General features: G+C 42.1%; 1 protein-coding gene across 8 annotated transcripts in view; it reads left to right on the top strand.

Annotated features, from left to right (window-relative positions):
- TPD52L2 (TPD52 like 2) overlaps window positions 1-17928 on the top strand; it is a 42782-nt gene extending 24854 nt beyond the window's left edge. For 5 of the 8 annotated variants that reach the window (XM_060771906.2, XM_060771908.2, XM_060771903.2 and 2 more), the window contains 4 exons: window positions 6857-6883; window positions 10937-10978; window positions 14137-14185; window positions 16026-17928. In XM_060771906.2, the coding sequence (XP_060627889.1) occupies window positions 6857-6883; window positions 10937-10978; window positions 14137-14185; window positions 16026-16118 (211 nt within the window). In that variant the 3' untranslated portion in view covers window positions 16119-17928. The remainder of the gene's footprint in view (window positions 1-6856; window positions 6884-10936; window positions 10979-14136; window positions 14186-16025) is intronic. The other 3 variants (XM_060771909.2, XM_067468255.1, XM_060771905.2) reach the window with 2 other exon arrangements.
- Window positions 17929-22422: the final 4494 nt, after the last annotated feature.

Raw genomic sequence — 22422 nt, 5'->3', positions numbered from 1 at the left:
CATTTTAACCTACTGGATGGAAAGCAGGCTAGAATCTCAGCAGTAATGATCATTTTGAAGGTCCCTGGTTATTTAGGGATGGCAGCTTAAATATAACACTACTTTTGGCTGGCAAAGATATAAAATGGCTCCTTGGTTTGAGTCAAATGAAGGATGGAGAATCCTTAGGGTGACTTATAGGTATTTCATCTTCTTTATCCAAGGAGTCCCTTCCCTGCTGTTGGGAAAGGCTGTTATTCTTTATGGTTCTGCATAACTTTGAGTCCCCTTCAAGTAGATAAAGCCATAAATAAATAATAACAATTTTGCACTCATTATTCGCCGATACATCACACAGTACTAGACACTTGGGAAGTGTCCAATGTATGATCAAATACAAAAGCCAACATAGTGATCTTGTTTGCTGTGTACTAAGTTTGCTATGTATCAAATAATAGTAATAACAATAATAGTAACTGAACACATATTTATGTGCCACAGAATTATGCTAAGTGAATTGTAAAAGTGCATATTATGACTGGCAAGAGTGTCTTGGACAGACAGATCACATGGGAAGAATTGAATACAGCCATAGATAAAGCCAAATTAAATAAAGCCCCAGGTCCAGATGGATTCTTTGCTCTGTTCTATAAGGTGTATAAAGAAGAATTAGGCCAGTTATTGCTTTCTATGATGAACCAAGTACTCCAAAAAGGAGAGATGCCAGAGTCCTGGGAGGAAGCTGTGATAGTTCTTTTACCTAAGGATAGAGACATGGAGCAGGTGAAGAACTGTAAACCAATTTCATTGGTCAATAACGATTATAAGTTATTTGCTGGAGTTTTATCAAACAGATTGAAACACATTCTAGCTAAAATAAGACATGGGGATTAAGCAGGCTTCCTTCCAGGTAGACATCTGAGTCAAAATATGAGAACGGTGATAGATGTAATAGAGTACGCTGAACAAGACCCAAGCAGAGAGATCACGTTACTGTTCTTAGATGTGGAGAAAGCATTTGATAATGTGCAGTGGGACTATATGATTAAAGTACTGTACCATTTTGGAGTGGTTCAACGCTTTAGAAAGGCCGTAGGAGCTATATAGTCAAGACAAAGTGCCAAATTAAAAATAAATTATCAAATGTCAAATTATATAGAAATTCAAAAAGGGACCAGACAAGACTGTCCTCTGTCACCACGTGTTAATTTGGATATTAGAAATTAGAGCCGATTGTCATTAGTCCCAAGGCACAAAGGCCACTTTGTCAGCTCCTTTGTTCCATACGGGTGCTACAAAGTGACCATCCCATACTGAATTCCAGCCAGTGTTTCTACTGTATGTGGGCCCTTATATTCTGATGCAGAACAGTGCTACATGGAACAACTTAATGTGCAGAAACATACTTATGTGAAATAGAAATTGGTTCTGAATTGATCACATCCGACATTCTTACAGCCTCTCTCCTTTCCCGATTTGGCTGGGAATATCTGAGTGGTAAGCATGTGACAAGCTCTGATCACATAATAGCACCCTGAGACTTACATCTCTACAAACTATTATTTTCAGTTTATTTGAGTTAGCCATGTCTGTTTCCTATCCAAAAGGAACACATTTAAATGTGTTGTCGAAGACTTCCTCAGCCTGAATCACTGGGTTGCTGTGAGTTTTCCAGGCTGTATGGCCATGTTCCAGAAGCATTCTCTCTTGACGATTCACCCACATCTATGGCATGCATTCTCAGAGGCTGTGAAGTCTGTTGGAAACTAGGCAAGTGAGGTTTATATATCTGTGGTTTATATATCTGTCCAGGGTGGGAAAAGAACTCTTGTCTGCTTGAGGCAAATATGAATGTTGCAATTGACCACTTTGTTTAGCATTTAATGGCCTTGCAGTTTCAAAGCCTGGCTGCTTCCTGCCTGGGGGAATCCTTTGTTGGGAGGTGCTAGCTGGCCCTGGCTGATTCTTGTCTGAAAAGCAAAGGACAAGAGGGATCCTCTCACCTCTGCAGGAGTCTACATAGGGACCACCAAACACTGCTGTGGACAAGTCTACATAGGGACCACCAAACGCAGCTGTGGACAAGTCTACATAGGTGCCACCAAATGCAGAATAGCCCAGATACTAATCAAGGAACACAAAAGGCTCTACAGACTACTTCAACCAGAGAAGTCATCCATAGCAGAGCACTTGATGAACCAACCTGGACACAGCATATTATTTGAGAACAGAGAAATGCTGGACCACTCTCACAACCACCATGTCAAGCTACACAGAGAACCATTGAAAATCCACAAGCATGTGGACAATTTCAACAGGAAGGAGGAAATCATGAAAATGAACCTCTGGCTACCAATATTTTAAGAAACTCCAAAATCAGGACAGTAAATAAAGAACAATACTCTGAAAACAGGGGAATTCCAGACAGGAAACAATCAAGGCCAGCTAATCACCTCCCAACAAAGGATCCCCTGAGGCAGCGACCACACAGGCTTTGAAGCTGTAAGGCCATTAAATGCTAATCAAGGTGGCCAATTGCAACATTCATACTTGCTTCAAATGGACAAGAGTCCTTTCTCCCACCCTGGGCATTCCACAGATATAAACCTCACTTGCTTAGTTTCCAACAGACCTCACAACCTCTGAGGATGCCTGCCATAGATGTGGGTGAAACGTCAGGAGAGGATGCTTCTGGAACATGGCCATACAGCCTGGAAAACTCACAGCAACCCACGTTTAAATGTATCAGATATCTCATTATGTATAAATCTTTTTTTTTCCATCAGAGTTTTCCAGGAAACAGATGTGTCTTAGATACAAAAATGTTTTGTTTCCATTTTATTAGCAGTAGCTTTAAATTCTGGTTTGGGATGATTGATGTCCTGACATGGATGCCAACAAGTGGCAAAACATCTATTGTGCTGGTAGCAAATGCAAAAGCAGCTGATTTGATTGTTTATCCTTGGAGGGAACTCACTTTCGATTGGCAGCCCAGTAAAGGAAAGCCTTTTAAGGAGACAGCGGATACTAGGGACGAACCAGAAAAGACTAAATAATGTCTGTCTGTCCTGTCACCAAAGGCAGAAGCCGACTGCTTTCTCTCCCCTTGGGTATTAATTTATATAAATAAAAATGTAATGTTCGTTTGTGGGATTAACATAACTCAATAACCACTGGACGAATTGACACTAAATTTGGACACAATACACCTGTCAGGCCAATGAGTGACCATCATTCATAAAAACACTGAAAAACACAGCGGAAGCAACTTAAAAAGCCAAAACCCCCCAAAAAATACATTACACCACATGCACAAAACCACATATATACCCATATACACAAATATATACATACAAAACACACATACACAGACTGGGCCACAGCAACACGTGGCAGGGGACAGCTAGGTATAAATAAAAATGTAATGTTCATTTGTGGGATTCACATAACTCAAAAATCACTGGAAAAATTGACACCAAATTTGGACACAATACATGTATCAGGCCAACAAGTGACCACTAATAAAAACACTGAAAAAACACATCAGAAGAGACTTAAAAGCCAAAAAAACAAAAACATTACAATGCATTCACAAAACCACACACACACACATATGCAAACACACGTATATACACAAAAATATGCACACACACAAAACACATATACACAGACTGGGCCAAAGCAACGCGTGGCAGGGGATGGCTAGTATATATAAATAATGTAATGTTCGTTTGTGGGATTAACATAACTCAAAAACCACTGGACAAATTGACACCAAATTTGGACACAATATACCTATCAGGCCAAGGAGTGACCATCACTCATACAAACCCTACAAAACACAGCAAAAGACACTTAAAAAGCCAAAAAGAAACCCCTAACGCATTCGCAAAACCACACATATATATGCAAACACCCATATATACACATATACACTCACAAAACACATATATACAGACTGGGCCACAGCAACGCATGGCAAGGGACAGCTAGTATATATAAATAATGTAATGTTCGTTTGTGGGATCAACATAACTCAAAAACCACTGGACGAATTGACACCAAATTTGGACACAAGACACCTATCAGGCTAACAAGTGGCCATCACTCATAAAAACCCTACAAAACACAGCAGAAGACACTCAAAAAGCAAAAAAAAAAATCCCCTAACGCATTCGCAAAACCACACACACATATATACACGAATATATACAAAAACATATACACACACAAAACATATATACACAGACTGGGCCACAGCAACACGCGGCAGGGGACAGCTAGTGTTCAATAAAATTTCAAAAACAATATGATTTTCAGTGAGTTCCCTTGTCCCTCTAAGGCAGTGCCATTGAACTACTGATTTCAGTGGCTGCTACATGTTCTCGATGTTGTCTTATTATAAGAGCTTTTTTATTCAAGTTTTGTCCAGCGGAAATGAAAGGGAAAAAACGTTTCCCAGTCCTATGCTTATCTTATGTGATCAGAGATGAATTTTTATTGTGAAGCTATTTCCTTTGAGTGGAAATTCTGCTCTCTTTCTCTCTCACTTTCCCCCCACTATGTTCTCATAGAAGCAAAATGCATTCTGGTTTTGTTGGTGTGTTTGAAGTGTGCTTAAAACAAGGGGGGAAAGGCATTAAATATTAATATTTATTTGGGGAGAGAATAACACCTGATCTTTGTTAAATTGAAGCAGCAGACATCTCCTTAAGTGTTTTGTTACCTTCTAGATGAGCGTATAACACAAGCATGGGCAGACTTTGGCCCTCCAGGTGTTTTGGACTTCAACTCCCACAATTCCTAACAGCTTCAGGCCCCTTCTTTTTCCCCCTCAGCTGCTTAAGCGCTTAAGCGGCTGAGGGGGAAAAAGAAGGGGCCTGAAGCTGTTAGGAATTGTGGGAGTTGAAGTCCAAAACACCTGGAGGGCCAAAGTTTGCCCATACCTGCTATAACATCATTGCTTTCTGTAGATCTTTTGTATAGCATCTCACTTTATTTACCCTCACTTTCTGTATAGCATCTCACTTTATTTACCCTTCTTACAACCTTTCTAGAGGAAGTTAGGCTCCTGGTGCAGCTGATTTAGGTTGATGCAAAGAGATTAACTTCCTCAAGATGTTAGACAACATTGCAAACTTAAGTGTGGTAAAAGCCCAATAAAGACAGGGCTGGTCTGTTTGTTTTGCTTTTTTTATAAACTGTTAATTTAATAACCCTGCGGAATGGGCCAGGTATGCAGTCAGATGAGCACAGTCAAAGTTGACTTTTAGCTCGTTGTGTTTATTGGATCCGAGTCCTTATACGGCACAGGTTTTTTTATTGCATGTGAAGCTTCACGAAGGTTGTCCTACAGCATTCCTTTCTGAGCTAATACTAGTATCTCCAATTCAGATAATTTTGCTTTTGAACTCTGGTTGCAATATCTAGAAGCAAATGAAAGTGAATATGCTTTGTAAGAAACCAAGGAGCAAAAGGAAAAAAAAAGAAAATATGTGTTGTCGAAGGCTTTCATGGCTGGAATCACTGGGTTGCTGTGAGTTTTCTGGGCTGTATGGCCATTTCCAGAAGCGTTCTCCCCTGGCATTTCACCCACATCTATGGCAGGCATCCTCAGAGGTTGTGAGATCTGTTGAAAAAGACCTCACAATCTCTGAGGATGCCTGTCATAGATGTGTGCGAAATGTCAGGAGAGAATGCTTCTGGAACATGGCCATATAGCCCACATCTATGGTAGGAATCCTCAGAGGTTGTCAGATCTATTGGAAATAGGCCTCAAAACTTCTGATGACGCCTGCTATAGATGTGGGTGAAATGTCAGGAGAGAATGCTTTTGGAACATGGCCATATAGCCCACATCTGTGGTAGGAATCCTCAGAGGTTGTCAGATCTATTGGAAATAGGCCTCAAAACTTCTGATGACGCCTGCCATAGATGTGGGTGAAACGTCAGGAGAGAATACTTCTGGAGCATGGCCATACAGCCCGGAAAACTCATAGCAACCCAAAAGTAAAGCTCTGAAGATATTTCCATTCTCTCATGTTGATCATAGGGCTTGAATGATAAAGAACTAATGTCAGTTGTGCGTTTTATGGTACCCTAAAACTGCTTAGTGTCTTACCGTCTTGGAAGTTTTCAAACTTGTTAACCCTTCTCACTAGGAATTCCAGCAGATTCCTCTTGCTTGGTGATATAGTGACACTACTTTCTCTGAACCCTACAGATTTTGTTTATAATCTCAGAAGAAAAGCTTTCCATGTTTCCTTCATTATGCATTACTTCTTCCCTTGTTTTCTACCCTGGGGATGGGCCTTTTAGTACTTATTTTGTACCATGAGATCTGTAGATAGGGTAAAATTATCCTGTACGCTGCATAGTAAATGCCATAGGCTTAAGACAGTGGTTCTCAACCTGTGGGTCCCCAGGTGTTTCGGCTTACACCTCCCAGAAATACCAGCCAGTTTAGCAGCTATTGGGATTTCTGGGAGTTGAAGGCCAAAACATCTGTGGACCCACAGCTGAGAACCTCTGACTTAAGATAACCTGTTGAGCCTGTCACTAGTGTTTCTGGTTGGGTGGAAAACAGGAAATTGGAAGGTGTGATGTTCTAGCTATTGGTACTACTTATATGTGTTTTCCAGCGTGTACCTGCAGAAAATGAAGAGTTACCTTTGTTTGATTTTGCAGCATGGATGCTTGCATGTAAAAGCCCAATGCTGAGAATGACGTTATTGAGCAAATATTAATTCTCCTCTAAAAGAAATATGCCTTGGGGCATGAGTGGTGTGTGTGTGTGTTGCTTCTGCGTGTGAAATGTGCATCTAATTGGGTTTCTCTTTCCCGGCTTTTGCTTTCTGCTGCCATTGGATTCTTCCAGGGCCCATCCCTTCTCACATTCCTTTAGGTAAGACTCTGCGGAGAAGTGATATCCTTGGGGAATCTTAATTCAGATAGAATCCTGTCAATGCAGTATGTTGTCATAAGTATGCTGGAGTACAGGAGCAGGATTCAAAACGATCTTGACAGATTAGAGAGATGGGCCAAAACTAACAAAATGAAGTTCAACAGGGACAAATGCAAGATACTCCACTTAGGCAGAAAAAATGAAATGCAAAGATACAGAATAGGGCACAATGCCTGGCTTGAGAGCAGTACGTGTGAAAAAGATCTTGGAGTCCTCGTGGACAACAAGTTAAACATGAGCCAACAATGTGATGTGGCGGCAAAAAAAGCCAATGGGATTTTGGCCTGCATCAATAGGAGCATAGTGTCTAGGTCCAGGGAAGTCATGCTACCCTTCTATTCTGCTTTGGTTAGACCACACCTGGAATATTGTGTCCAATTCTGGGCACTACAATTGAAGAGAGATATTGACAAGCTGGAATGTGTCCGTCGGAGGGCGACTAAAATGATCAAGGGTCTGGAGAACAAGCCTTATGAAGAGCGGCTTAAAGAAGAATAGCCTGAAGAATAGAAGGCTCAGAGGAGATATGATAGCCATGTATAAATATGTGAGAGGAAGCCACAGGGAGGAGGAAGCAAGCTTGTTTTCTGCTTCCCTGGAGACTAGGACGCAATGGAGACTTGGCTTCAAACTACAAGAAAGGAGATTTCATCTGAACATGAGGAAGAACTTCCTGACTGTGAGAACTGTTCAGCAGTGGAACTCTCTGCCCCGGAGTGTGGTGGAGGCTCCTTCTTTGGAAGCTTTTAAACAGAGGCTGGATGGCCATCTGTCAGGGGTGATTTGAATGCAATATTCCTGCTTCTTGGCAGGGGGTTGGACTGGATGGCCCATGAGGTCTCTTCCAATTCTTTGATTCTATGATTCTATGAGTAAGTAGGATGGAAAAGGCCACGAGAAAGTCTTCCTTCATGGTTGTGAAGGAAGAAAGCCCCTGAAACTGGCTGCTTGCTGCTTGCCATTGTTACATAACCATGAAAGGCTGACCAGCATAATGCACCAACTGGATTCTGGATATTATGCTCAGAGATGGATGAGCTCTATGCCAGAGTGACCTGCACTCTGACATAGGACAGAAAATCACGAAAGCCCATCTATTCTCTAGTCTTTGAATAACAGCTCCGCTTTGCCATTGACCCTGTCTCTCACATTTCCAAGTGACTCCAATGGCTATCGGCTTCTTGCTCTGCCAAAGCAGAAGGCCTTTGTTTAGCTGCCCCAGACTGTTTGGTTCTGACTCATCCCTTGCTCCCAAATGGCCAGCAGCTGAGGCACAGAACAGTGGCTGCTGAGTGAGGTTCTGCTGTGCCAAATATAGGAACTCCTTTGAGGCATTCACCAGCTACTAGTGCAAGAGTTTAACCTGATTTCCATGGACGTTTGCCCATGTTTGGTTCCAGTGAGTCAAGAGGGAATTGTTATGCCTCAAAGAACAAATCCTACTAGACCGGAGGATGGGAATCATCAATAGGAGTATAGTCATCAGTCATCAATAGGAGCCCCCAGTGGTGCAGTGGGTTAAACCCCTGTGCTGGCAGGACTGAAGACCGACAGGCCACAGGTTCGAATCTGAGGAGAGGGGGATGAGCTCCCTCTATCAGCTCCAGCTCCTCATGCAGGGACATGAGAGAAGCCTCCCACAAGGATGATAAAAACATCAGAATCATCTGGGCGTCCCCTGGGCAACGTCCTTGCAGAAAGCCAATTCTCTCATACTAGAATCGATTTGCAATTTTCCAAATTGCTTCTGACACGATAAAAAATAAATAAATAGGAGTATAGTGTCTAGATCCAGGGAAGTCCTGCTCCCCTTCTATTCCGCCTTAGTTAGACCACACCTGGAATACTGTGTCCAATTCTGGGCATCACAATTGAAGAGAGATATTGACAAGCTGGAATCTGTCCAGAAGAGGGTGACTAAAATGATCAAGGTTCTGGAGAGCAAGCCCTATGAGGCACGGCTTAAAGAGCTGGGCATGTTTAGCCTGAAGAAGAGAAGGCTGAGAGGAGACATGATGGCCATGTATAAATATGTGAGAGGAAGTCATAGGGAGGAGGGAGCAAACTTGTTTTCTGCTTCCCTGGAGACTAAGATGCGGAACAATTTCAAACTACAAGAGAGGTGATTCCATCTGAACATGAGGAAGAACTTCCTGATTGTGAGAGCTGTTCAGCAGTGGAACTCTCTGCCCTGGAGTGTGGTGGAGGCTCCTTCTTTGGAAGCTTTTAAACAGGCTGGATGGTCATCTGTCAAGGGTGCTTTGAATGCGATTTTCCTGCTTCTTGGCAGGGAGTTAGACTGGATGGCCCATGAGGTCTCTTCCAACTCTTTGATTCTATGATTCTATGAATCAGGTGATGTTGGAATGCATCTCCCAGTAGCTATGCTGGCTGTGGTTGCTGGTACTTGGAGTCCATCAGTATCAGGATGTTGCATGATACCCAGCACAAAATAATATTGGCTTAAATGAATGGCTAGCCTGACCCAGAAGGCAGAGGCTCTGTTGTACATTGAAAGCCACACCTGAGTTGCTGACATCTGTGGAGGCTTCCCTGCATGCTTGACGGGAGATCCCACTTGGCTCCTGCTCTGCTTTTCCCCTCCCAAACAGAGTCAGGCTGCGCTGAGGCCACACAAATGTCACACTGATTCTGTTCTGCTTTGCGGCATTGACATGGCTGCGTTGCCCTGTCTTTTTCTTTATTTAGCTGTATCTTCAGGCCTTGGTCATGGACCAGATGCATCTCTCCCCAAGTCTGTTGGGCAGAACAGAGTATTAAAAGTCTTCCCCTTAAATTAAATGGTGCGTGCTGTGGACGCATTGGCTCCCAGTGGAGACAGAGAGGTGCTCCTTGCAGTAGAATTGCAGTCTGCTCCGTCTCATTGCATCGGTCTTATTGCAGTGAGCTGCCATTTGCAGTGAAATGCGGGACTTGGAGAGTATCACTAAAATACTATTACACCAAAAGTCCCTCTTCCTACACAGCAGAGCAGTCAAATCCTTTTTTCCTGAGGAAGGATTCCTATTGCAAGTTCCTTGAGGCAGTGACTGATCTGACTTATATTTCCTAAGCAGTTCAGACATACATAGATGCTTCTGGCCTTGTCTGGTCATTTTCCTCTCTTAGTTTTAATCACCCAAGGCACACAATTATATTTTGTGTCCAGTTTTGTTATCGGTAGGATAACATTTCTTTGTTCTTAATCCAAAGCCCATTTTTGTAGTTATCTCTGGTCCTGAGGAACAACCCTTTTGAACTGAAAGATATAGACAAGTTGAAGTGGAATAGATCTAGAAAAGTTGGAGCAAAACATATGAGTGAATACATTAAAGTCTGGCAGAAAGAGAAGGGTGCAAACTTCCTCTTTGCTGCTTTGGAGGGTAGGTTTAATGATTGTTAAGTTATAGGAGGATAGATTTCGATTGACCATTGAAAGGAACGTCTTGACCATGAGAGCAGTTCAGCAGTGGAACCAATGGTCTTGACAGGTAGTGAGGTCTCCTTCTCTGGTCATCTCCAAAAAGAGTCTGGAAATCCTGCCTTGAGCAGGGAGTTGGATCGGTGATTCTTTCAATGTCTGTGATTTTGTGAATTAGTAGACGTAATATGGAAAGCTGTCCATATGGTACACTTTGCTGTATGGCTTAGTGTAGTAGTTGAAGGGAAAGGTCAATGGAATAATACAGTGGTTCTCAACCTGGTGTCCCCAGATGTTTTTGGCCTACAACTCCCAGAAACCTCAGCCAGTTTATCAGCTGTTAGGATTTCTGGGAGTTGTAGGCCAAAAACATCTGGGGACACCAGGTTGAGAACCATTGGAATCATAAGTGGGACCTTCATGCCATAAAGTATTACTGGAATCATTCTAGCACTGAAGATGGTTCTCGGATGTTTCTCATCTGTGTGACTGGGGCTATTTTGGATGACTGGGCACGGTGGCATTTTAACCGCTCCTAATATTTCCTACTTTCCCTTAATGCTTCCGAGTAGCAGCTACTCCATTCGTCACTCGATAAGTATGCCAGCTATGAGGTAATGTGGTGGAACTCCTATCTCTTTTGCAAGACCTCTATTTACAGTGAATGCCGTGGTATATGCTAAAAGGGTGGTGGGCAGGATGACACAGGAACGTGTGATATCATCTTTCAGGGTTTAGGATGGAATTACAATTACCGTTAAGACATAATAATAATAATAATCATAATCATAATCATAATAATAGGTTAGATAAAGGTTGTCCCCCTGACATTACGTCCAGTCATGTCTGACTCTAGGGTGTGGTGCTCATCTCCATTTCTAAGGCGTTGTCCATAGACACCTCCAATGTCATGTGGCCAGCATGACTGCACGGAGCGCCGTGCAGTCAATAATAATAATAATAATAATAATAATAATAACAACAACTTTATTTTTATACCCCGCCAACCATCTCTCCTAGGGGACTCAGGGTGTCTTACAAGGGACACGCCCAAGATTGCAATTAAAACACACATGTAAAACACTTTAACCAATTAAAACATCAGATAAAACAAGTAACAATACAATTGAAAGCAATATAAAAGCAATACAGCTGAAAGAAACATAACTGAGGTACAGATTCAATGAGTGCAACAATAAGGTAAACTGGGCAGGAAATACTGTCATAACACGTTAAGGTAGGACGTAAGCCAGTGTAAAGTGCGGGCCGGTATAAAGTGCGGAACTTCAAGTAGGGACAAGAAAGTTACTGGTGAGCTGCTTCATCAAAAGTGCACCAGAACTTGGAACTTATATTTGTTCTTTTACGAGGTTCTTAGAGCAAACTGTAGCAATCACAGTTATATTCAACCAAACAAAATGTTTATGTATGAAAATATTGGTATTCCACCCTTCCAGTGCAAAATCAGTACCCTTGTTGGTTTTGTTACCTACCAAGGGAGTTTGCAATAACTAAATATTTTAGTTTAATCTTTTAGAAGATAGTGATATAAACCAACCAACCAAGGATATAGAAGTTAAAACCAGGACAGTATCTGCCACAGCCAGCAAAAGTCTACCAGACTTAAATTAGTTTTCAGCAATGAATGAAAAACACTCAGAAGGATAGCAATATCACTGCGTTTTTGTAAATACCCTAAAGGCGCCTGGCCTCATCTGATGTTGGAAGCCAAGCAGAGGCCAGCCTGGTTGGTTTTTGGATGGGGAACCACCCATGTGATGTCAGGTGCTGTCAATAATAATAATAATAATAATAATAATAATAATAATAATTAAATAAAACTTTATTTGTACCCCACTACCATCTCCCCAAGGGACTCTGTGTGGCTTACATGAGGCCAAGCCCACAGCACATCAATAAACAAAGACGGTAACAAATGATCAATACAAAGAGTTAAAATAAAACTCAAAAACAAAAAAAACACAATAAGCAATAAACAATAACAATATTTCAAAGCTGACAATAGTTCAAAGTTATATTTCAAAATAACAATATTTCAAAGTTATATTTCAAAGCTGAGAATTGGCAAAACCACTTCTTTGAGTATTGTTGCCTCAGAAAACGTTCTGAAATTCACGGGGTAGCCATAAGGTGACTTGAAGGCAGGCATGCGGATATGAAAGAGGCATGCCTGTGGAGATGGCTCATTGAAGTCGGAGACAGATGTGGGCCTTTTCATGTGTCAACGAGAAGGGCAAACTGAAAACAGTATCTAACTGGAAAGCCAGTAAGCACTTATTTCTTCAGCTTTCAAGCTGTAATCATTAACTAAACCAGAACCCTTTTTATATTGCACTATGATTCCACTTTAGTTACCATGGCTGCACCCAATGAAATCCTGGGATTTACAGTCTAGGCAGGGTTATTTAGAAATGCTTAGCTCAGAGCTCAGGTGACACACCAAACGAAAAGCCCCAGGATTCCATAGATGCTGCCACGGCAGTTATAATGGCATCATAGCGCTATATTTATGTAATGTGAAAGCCTTCAGTATTGTCAAAGTGGTTGTCTGTGGACCAACCTGCAGCAGGTTTCGAGAAAAGAGAAACACCCTGGTTATCAAAGATCCGGTCCCTGTCACATTGGGAAAGAAACCCTGCTGATCACCTACAGCATAAGAAGTATTAGGATAGATATTTCATTTTACTTTATTCATGTCTCACCAATTTCCCAACATGGGAGTTAAGGTGGTTCACAGTTTGAATTAAACTAATGAATACTACAAAAACGTAAACATTTATAATAATTTCTTTTAAAATTCACATAGTTTTTAAAATGCAGCTGGTGTATTTAAAAATATATATAAAATATACTTATGATCTCCCCAAAAATGTTCCAGGTTGAAGCTAGTATGGTATAATGGTTTGAGTGCTGGGTTATATAATAATAATAATAATAATAATAATAATAATAATAATAATAATACACTTTATTTATAACCCGCCACCATCTCCCCAAAGGGGACTGGGTGCGGCTAACATGAGGCCAAGCCCAAAATAATACAACATAATAAACATACAATAACAAAGTACATCATAACAAAATCAACAATATAAAAAAGCATAGTAAAACCAGACACAGAGCTCTGTAGATTGTGATTTAAATCCCTGTTCGGCTATGAAAACGCACAGTGTGACCTTGGTTTAGTCACACTTTCTCAGCTTCAAGAAATGGCATTTGCCTTAAGTTTTCCATACATTGGCAATGACTTGTTCGAAGGCACACAAAAGAACGAAGTCCCAATTGGGCTGGATTGCAGGCGACTATTATTAAAAATATTCTAACAAACATGGCAATTGGGATGTTACGATTAGATTGCTTGCTTTCTTATACTTTGTACACTTTGTACTCTTAAGTGAGGGCTAAATGTCCTTTTCGTGAGATCATTTCAAAAGCATCTAACTCTTATGGAGGTAAAATTTTTGGAGAAAATGCGTGGCACTTTTGAGCTTCACTGAAGCTCTAATGTGTACTTTGGCTGCGGTTGTGTATGCCTGTATTTCTATGAAGAGTGGCAGTTCAGGCTTATACCAAAGCGAAGCATATGTTGTAGCCTTGCTTGCCACTCTTGAGTTTTTCAAAAGCCATGAATGTACTTGAGATATCCCCAGACGCCTCAATGCAAGTGAAAGGCCTGCATGAATACCAAGTCCAAATGTCTGATGCGCTACCACGATTTATTGTCTTACATTTATTTATTTTTTCTTTTAAGAAACTCTGCAACCTTCAAGTCTTTCGAAGACCGAGTTGGAACCATAAAGGTAACTATTCACCCTGCGACTTGATTCAGTGCTACCACATATGTGGGGTGAAAGCATTTCTGCGCTGGATAAGAAAGTTGCCTTCCATGTTAGAGGGCTGGGTGGGCTCAGAGTGAAGGCATTTTGCAAGGTTTAGGCAGATCATTCTGTTTTTGCACAGGAAAACGTAGGCACATAATTGGACATCAAGGTAAACGCTGTGCTTTCTCTGGTCCTTGTGACCTCATCTTTCTGCAGTCAAATCTACATTGGCTAAGCCGAGTCTGGCTTTTAGTCCATGGTCACACACCAACACAATGGCACCCTGAGAGCTGGTTTCTCTATAGATTGAGATTTTTATTCAGATGAGAAAGTTTGGGACCAAGGTTTCGAAGGCAGATACGGAATAATCAAGTAGACAGCCACCCAGCTTTCTTATGAGGCTGTTTTTCTAGTTGTAAATTAAGTCTGATCTTTCTAGATTTGTTAGCAAAGTTGGGAATTTTCAGGCCTCTCGGTTCAGTGTCTTAAACTTAGTGCCCAGCATTCCTCACCATTGCTTGTGTTTGGCTATATAGTAATATTACTAGGAGCAAATTATGATTATTATTTATGTGTCTGTATCTCTTAGAAGGGGTTGGCCTAACCTCCAATTTGCTAGTAAAATATAATACTACTACTACTACTAATAATAATAATAATCATCATCATCATCATCAAACTGTTGTTGTTAACTGCTCTGAGTCGCCTAAGGGCTGAGAAGAGCGGTATACAAATGAATAAATAATAATAAATATTCTGGGACTTCTGAATTCAGACTGACTGAGTTTTGGAGCACAATACTCCTGACCTCACGATCATATTAAAAAACCAAGTATGGACCATCAATGTTGCAATCTCAGGCAACAGCAGGATTGAAGAGAAACAACTGGAAAGATTCTGACACAAGCCAGTCAAGGTGGTCCCAGTGGTGATCGGCACACTGTGTGCAGTGTCTAAAGACCTTGGTCTGCACTTAAACACAATCGGTGCTGACAAAATTATAATCTGTCAGCTGCAAAAGGCCACCTTACTGGGATCTGCACGCATTATTCGCCGATACATCACATAGTCCTAGACACTTGAGAAGTGTCCGACGTGTGATCCAATACAACAGCCAGCAGAGTGTCTGCTGTGGACTCATCTTGTGATGTTTTAAATAATAATAATAATAATAATAATAATACTTTGCTTATATCCCACCCTATTTCCCCATAGGGATTCAGGGCAGTTTACAACAAATCGGCAAACATTCAATGCCATAAGGTGCTGGACAAAGAACAAAAATAACCAAAACCACCCAAGTCCCACAAAACAATTTAATTACAGTGTCATGAAATAATGCATGTCTAAAACGTGTGTCACCAACATTAAATGTTTGGAAAGCTTTGATCTTGAGGATCACACAGTTCTCATCCATGTTGTCGGTCCTGCATGTTTTTTGGAATAGAAGTGAGCAAAGGTCTTTAACCACAACTCCTAGAATTCCTCACGAGTGGCTTTGCTGGCTGTGGATTTTGCAGTACAATAGCATCTGGAAGGCATAATTCCCACTTGTAGCTGAGAGCTTCTTACTGTGCATCAGTTGGTGCCAGGCCACTTGAGCTCTACGCTAATATAGAAGAAAGAACCGTTGTTTCATGAACGGGTCAGAAGGATCTTTCATCTCACCATGCACTGCCTTTCAAAAGAGATTTGGAGGGAGAGGGAAAATAAAATGAAATCTGACTTCACTTTTGCTTGATGTTCTTGTGAGTGTGCCAAATGGGTTCTCCCCTTAATCTATGTGTTCCTCTTCCCATCTTCTTTCCTTTCTGCGCAGTCGAAAGTGGTGGGCAGGGACAACGGCGGTGACGAGCTCCACTCCCCACCGGCATCTGCTGAAAAGCCCTCCCAGGACAACGCACCTTTCTAAGTCCACGGCACAGTGGCGCTTGACTGCCTGAGCCCCTTCGTTTGCTCTTCCCAACATTGCAAGGAAAAAAAAAAGAAAGAGGGGTGGGGGTGGGGGACCCAGGTCCCACTCTGAAGAGAGAGACCCATACATCATACATAGACATTATTTTGCTGCTGGATTCTTCAGGTCCAATAAAGTGAACACACCGTATTTTGTACACGTATATATTTTACACTAAAGGTGTCCAGATGGAGCACCTTGCTCTCCTCCTTCCTGTCTGGAAAGGGATTCTGTAACGTTGACCCGAACAGCCCTTTTGGCACCAAAGCCTTGCACTCTCATCCTCTTCCTCGCCCCACCTCATGTGCAGGCAGAATTGGATTGCTTTATGCAATATGGGAAGAGTAGTTCCAAGATGTGCTAGCTGTACAGGGAAGCTTGAGTGCCGAATGGCGCTCCGCCTCCTGTTCCAAATAATTTCCTAGCTTTCATCTATTTTATGACTCCTCCTGTTTCCTTCGCAATTGTAAGCTTTGGAAAGATCTGGTCTCTATTAAGATATCGAAGTTGGGTTGGGGGGAATTTCAATATACCTTTCTTCTTCTTCTTCTTCCTTTGTAGGCACCTAGAAAGGGACCTCTATTTAGCAACTGCCTAGCTTGCTACAGAGTTTCTCTAGCTTTAATAAATCTCAGAATCTTTATTTTTTTTGGGAATGCAGTGGAGTTCACAACATATCGGCTTTTAGCATCGCTATTTAGGGGCATTTCTGCCTTCAGGATGCGGAAGCTGAAGCTGAAAACACAAGCCTTACATCACCACCTGCTTTACTTGTTTATAACCTTTTTATATTTCAGGGAGGGAAATAGTGTGACGATTTTTTTGGGGTGGGTGGGTGGGAGGGAAAGGGGCAAAGCACCGAAGTCCTGCATCCTACCATAGTTAACCGCATGTGGATGTGCCGAGTCTTGTGTTCATTTCAGTGGTGCGTGACTGTAAACACGCCTGCTTTGTGCTCGTGCATACATGCTCTGTTGCTTTCTCTCCTCTGAGTGCGTAGAACTTGCTTCTCTCCCTCTTCAACCGAGGCCTCCACCCTTTATGCAGTCGCCCATTGAATCCGCTTCGAGAAGGACGATATAAGATTTCCATCCTTGAGACTCTTTTCTCCTCCTTGCAAAAGGATAGGAATTTTCCCTTGCTAGGTTCCTCCTCAAGACACCTCTTAAGCTTTTCATTCACATCCATTGTGATCACTATCATTAGTCTATCTTTGGGGCCACTGACCCTTTTCTCCCACTTGATACTGGTTATACTTAGACGCAGCAGTGTTTTCAAAAGGCTGAGAACCATTCACAGTCCTAAACTTTAATTCTAAGGCAAAGGTGCCTCTTGAATCATCCAAACCTTTCTGTGCCTTAGAGGCTCAGTGGGAGGTTAACAGTGCCCGCAAGTACATATCAGGAAAGTGGATTGTTTCAAGACACCCTTGGAAAGCTGCGAGCTCCAATTTGTCCTTCTCCACTGCCTGGGCCTTTGAGAAGCAAGTTTTAACACTACAATGCTGATTGTAGAGTTCTTCCCCATGTCCTGTGTCGCTGGTGGATGGCTCCCATGCTGTGCAAACCTGGCACCGTAGAGGTGGGAAGGTTGCAGAAAGTGACGTCTGGTGCGTGGGGAGTTTTGGGGGCAAAGTTAGCCGCCAGGGTTGAAAGTTGGGGCAGAAGTTGCCTCAAAGGGACAGGGAGTTGACTGGACTGTTTCTCCTGTATAGTTGATTCTTTGGGGAAAACTTTGTAAAATAAAATAATCCTTTTGGAAAAGCAAAGTGCTTGTCTTCTTGTTTGGTCTATGGCCTGCTACTATTTACAAATCTGCCAAGGAGTTCAGTAGCCTTTTGTCAGCCTTTTCCCTAGTTATGAAACAGGTTCAGCCATACTAACTGAGTAACAAACTTAGATATGCAGATGATACCACTTTGATGGCCAAAAGCAAGGAGCTGAGGAGCCTTCTAACTAAAGTGAAAGAAGAAAGTGCAAAAGCTGGGAGCAAATAAACATTAAAAACCCCAATATTATGGCAACCAGACTGATGGATAACTGGAAAATAGAAGGAGAAAATGTGGAGACAGTGAAAGACATTGTATTTCTAGGTGCAAAGATAACTGCAGATGCAGACTGCAGCCAGGAAATCAGAATATATTTCCTTCTTGGGAGGAGAGCAATGGCCAATCTTGATAAAATAGTCAAGAGTAGAGACATCACACTGGCAACAAAGATCCACATAGTTAAAGCAATGCTATTCCCTATAATAACCTATGGATGCGAGAGCTGGACCATAAGTAAGGCTGAGCGAAGGAAGATAGACACTTTTGAACTGTAGTGTTGGGTTATGCAAAGATACAGAATGGGGACGCATAGCTCAAGGGCAGTACATGTGAAAAAGATCTTTGAGTTCTTGTGGACAAGTTAAACATGAGCCAACAATGTGATGCAGTGGCAAAAAAGCCAATGAGATTCTGGCCTGCATCAATAGGAGCATAGTGTCTAGATCCAGGGAAGTCATGCTACCCCTCTATTCTGCCTTGGTTAGACCACACTTGGAATATTGTGTCCAGTTCTGGGCACCACAATTAAGGAGGGATGTTGACAGGCTGGAATGTGTCCAAAGGAGGGTGACTAAGATGATCAAGGGTCTGGAGAACAAGCCCTATGAGGAGCGGCATAAAGAACTGGGCATGTTTAGCCTGAAGAAGAGAAGACTGAGAGGAGACATGATAGCCATGTATAAATACGTGAGGGGAAGTCATAGGGAGGAGGGAGCAAGCTTGTTTTCCGCTGCCCTGGAGACTAGGACACGGAACAATGGCTTCAGACTACAAGAAAGGAGATTCCATCTGAACATTAGGAAGAACTTCCTGACTGTAAGAGCTGTTCAGCGGTAGAACTCTCTGCCCCGGAGTGTGGTGGAGGCTCCTTCTTTGGAAGCTTTGAAACAGAGGCTGGAACGCCATCTGCCGGGGGTGCTTTGAATGCAATTTTCCTGCTTCTTGTCAGGGGGTTGGACTGGATGGCCCATGAGGTCTCTTCCAACTCTAGGATTCTATGTTAGAGCTAGGGTTAGGAAATTCAGAGAGTGCCTTGGACCACAAGAAGATCAAACCGGTCCATACTTCAGGAAATAAAACCCGATTGCTCACTGGAGGGAAGGATATCCAAGGCAAAGATGAAGTACTTTGGCCACATCATGAGAAGACAGGAAAGCTTGGAGAAGATAATGATGCTGGGGAAATGGAAATGGAAGGAAAAAGGAAGAGGGGCTGAACAAGGGCAAGGTGGATGGATGATATCTTTGAAATGACTGGTTTGAAATGACTGGGGTGGCCACAGCCAACAGGGAGCTCTGGCCTGGGCTAGTCCATGTGGTCACGAAGAGTCGGAAATGACTGAATGAATAAACGGCAAACTCTGGAGCAGCAGAAAACAAGCTTGCTCCATCTTCAATAGGACATCCTTTCAAATATTTAAACATGTTTCCTCATAACTTTAGCTGCCATGGCTCAATGCTATGGAATTCTCACAGCTGTAGGTTTAATAAGGTCTTTAGTCTTGTGTGCCAAAGAAAGTGTGGATGCTTCAACAAATGACGGCTTCTAGGATTCAGTCACATTGAGCCATTGCAATTCAAGGGATGTCAAAGTGCATTAATCTGTTGGAAACAGACCTCACAACCTCTGAGGATGCTTGCCATAGATGCAGGTGAAACCTCAGGAGAGAATGCTTCTAGAACATGGCCATATAGCCCGAAAAAGCTACAACAACCCACTGCATTAATTCTGCCAATTATTTATTATTTATTTACAGTATTTATATTCCGCCCTTCTCACCCCGCAGGGGACTCAGGGCAGATTACAATGTACACATATATGGCAAACATTCAATGCCAAAGACACACAACACATATAGACAGACAGTCAGAGGCTATTTAACTTTTCTGGCCACCAGGGGAGCTGTCGCTTTCATCGTCCATCTGCGACACTGATGAAGTACTTCCGCATTCTTCGCATGTTTTTGCTGGAATCTTTTTTATGGCCCTGTAAATTAGTTAAATTAGCCTCCCCACACATAGGTGGTACCTAATTTTCCTACTTGACAGATGCAACTGTCTTTCGGGTTGCAAAGGTCGACAGCAAGCTACACAATTGGTTGGAAGCTCACTCCGACCCGGGCTGGCTTTGAACTCATGACCTTATGGTCAGAAGTGATCTTAATGCAGCTGACACTCAGACATCTGTGCCACAGTCCCGGTCCACATCCAAAATGCACATCCAAAAGATACCTCTTTGGGTTTGCCATTTTGCACAAGATACAGCAACATGAAGGATCACTCGCTGAGACTTTCCAGCTGGGCAGCCCCAAGAAAATGGCAGGATTTCCCTACTTTACACACTCTGCTTTTGTGCTTGAGACATAATCTGCAGGAGTGCTTTTGACACGCTGTTCTTCACCTTTGCTTTGTAATCATTTCTGTAAAATGAAAATTACAGAATCAGTTTTATGGAGCAACAGCAGCTGTGAAAAATATATAGTATTAGTCAAATGCCTGGTCTTATGTTACATGAAGGCGCAATTGGTTTATTATCGTTCTAAACTAGATCAGCTTTCAAAATTGCGCACAAATTTTCACTTCACAGTTGGTGACTAGTTTCCTTATTTAACCAGCCCTACTGCTGTTGTTTCCTAGATAGGATTAGTTCCTATGAAGCATACCTTCGAATTATGGCTTTGGATCAACCTCTGACAACCTGAGCAGCATTATTTTCTTGACTGCAGGCAAACTGAGCTGTCATGTCCTGAATGTATAGACAATTAACTCAGGATGAATCTACACTGTAAAATTAATGCAATTTGATACAAACTCGACTGCCATGGTCCAGAGCTATATAATCACAGGAGTTGTGGTTTTGCAAGGATTTTAACCTTATCTGCCAAAGAGGGTTGGAGCCTCATCAAACTATGGATCTCAGGATTCCAAAGCATTGAGCCGTGGTAGTTAAAATGATGTCAAACTGCATTAATTTTGCATTGGAGATGCACGCTTTGATTACTTTCAAACATAGCTGGGCAATGTGTTGTATCAGTAATGGTTCTTAATATAGCTCCCATATACAAACACAATACAACACAGCATATTAACACAACATCCAACATTACAAACATGAAAACTGGGACATGTGTGGCCAAATAATAGATCAAAAATAGTAAAGGTTATTGAAGATGGTGTTAGAGATGTTTTCAATTTGTGATGTAGATTTCAAAGTATGTATGTTTAAAATGTAATCGCTATATGCCGCGTGTATTCCTGTGGGAATACACGCAGCATATAGGGAACGGCATTCCTAGTGAGGTCATAAATCAAGTGTATAGAGTTAATGGATGCAGGTCCTGCGTCGTACGTCATACGTCACTCTGGAATGCAGGAGGTGTGGACTAGTACTGATAACAGACTGCTTGTGTGTTCGCGATGCTACGATTGGTCGGGGAGTAAGTAAGTTTTATGATGTGCTTAGTGTTAAGTAACTTCTAATGTATATAGCTGTAGATAAAGTAGTTTATAGCCTGAGGTGATTGATCTGTTCCTGCCTTGCCGTGCGGCCAATGCCACTGACAGATGGGATCTCCAGGAATTGGCAGACATTAGGTTCAAGGGGTATGTCTGTGTGCATTTTAATGGAATTCCACAATCTAATAAGAGGTGTCAGATGCTGTACCTCTTAAACCAGGCCCTTCCTCCAGGTGTTTTGGACTTCAACTCCCACAATTCCTTAAACACCTGGAGGGAGGGCCAAAGTTTGCCCAGTCCTGTCTTAAACTATCCAGCCGCATTTGGACTTATATCCAAATTGCTTTAGAGGTCTTAATTCTTAAAGGATCTTACACAGGAGATGGAACTAGCTTGTTTGCTGCAGCAGCAGAGAAATGTGTCGAGATCACCCCAAGATTGATTTCCATTGCTGCAAAAGCATGAGCTTTATTGGTTGTACATTAGAATCTTAGAGAAGGTTTAGTCGGTCAACTATGCTGTCATGCAGGAATACATCAAAATATATCAAAAATAATAAAGGTTATTGAAGAGGAAGAACACACAAGCTAGGAAAGGCTGCACCCAGGCATGTGGCGGGGGGGGGGGGGCTTGGGGGGCTTCAGCCCCCTCCCCCCGAAATTCTCATGGTGGTTCGCGAAAAGGCCTTACTGGTGCATTACTTAAACTGTTATGTTTATTCATATCATGATCTGATCACCATGCTCAATATAACCCATAT

This window comes from Anolis sagrei, chromosome 4 (assembly GCF_037176765.1).
Source record: "Anolis sagrei isolate rAnoSag1 chromosome 4, rAnoSag1.mat, whole genome shotgun sequence".
NCBI lineage: Eukaryota > Metazoa > Chordata > Lepidosauria > Squamata > Dactyloidae > Anolis > Anolis sagrei.
The sequence above is the reverse complement of the archived record's forward strand: the minus strand, read 5'-3'. Positions and strand labels throughout refer to the sequence as shown.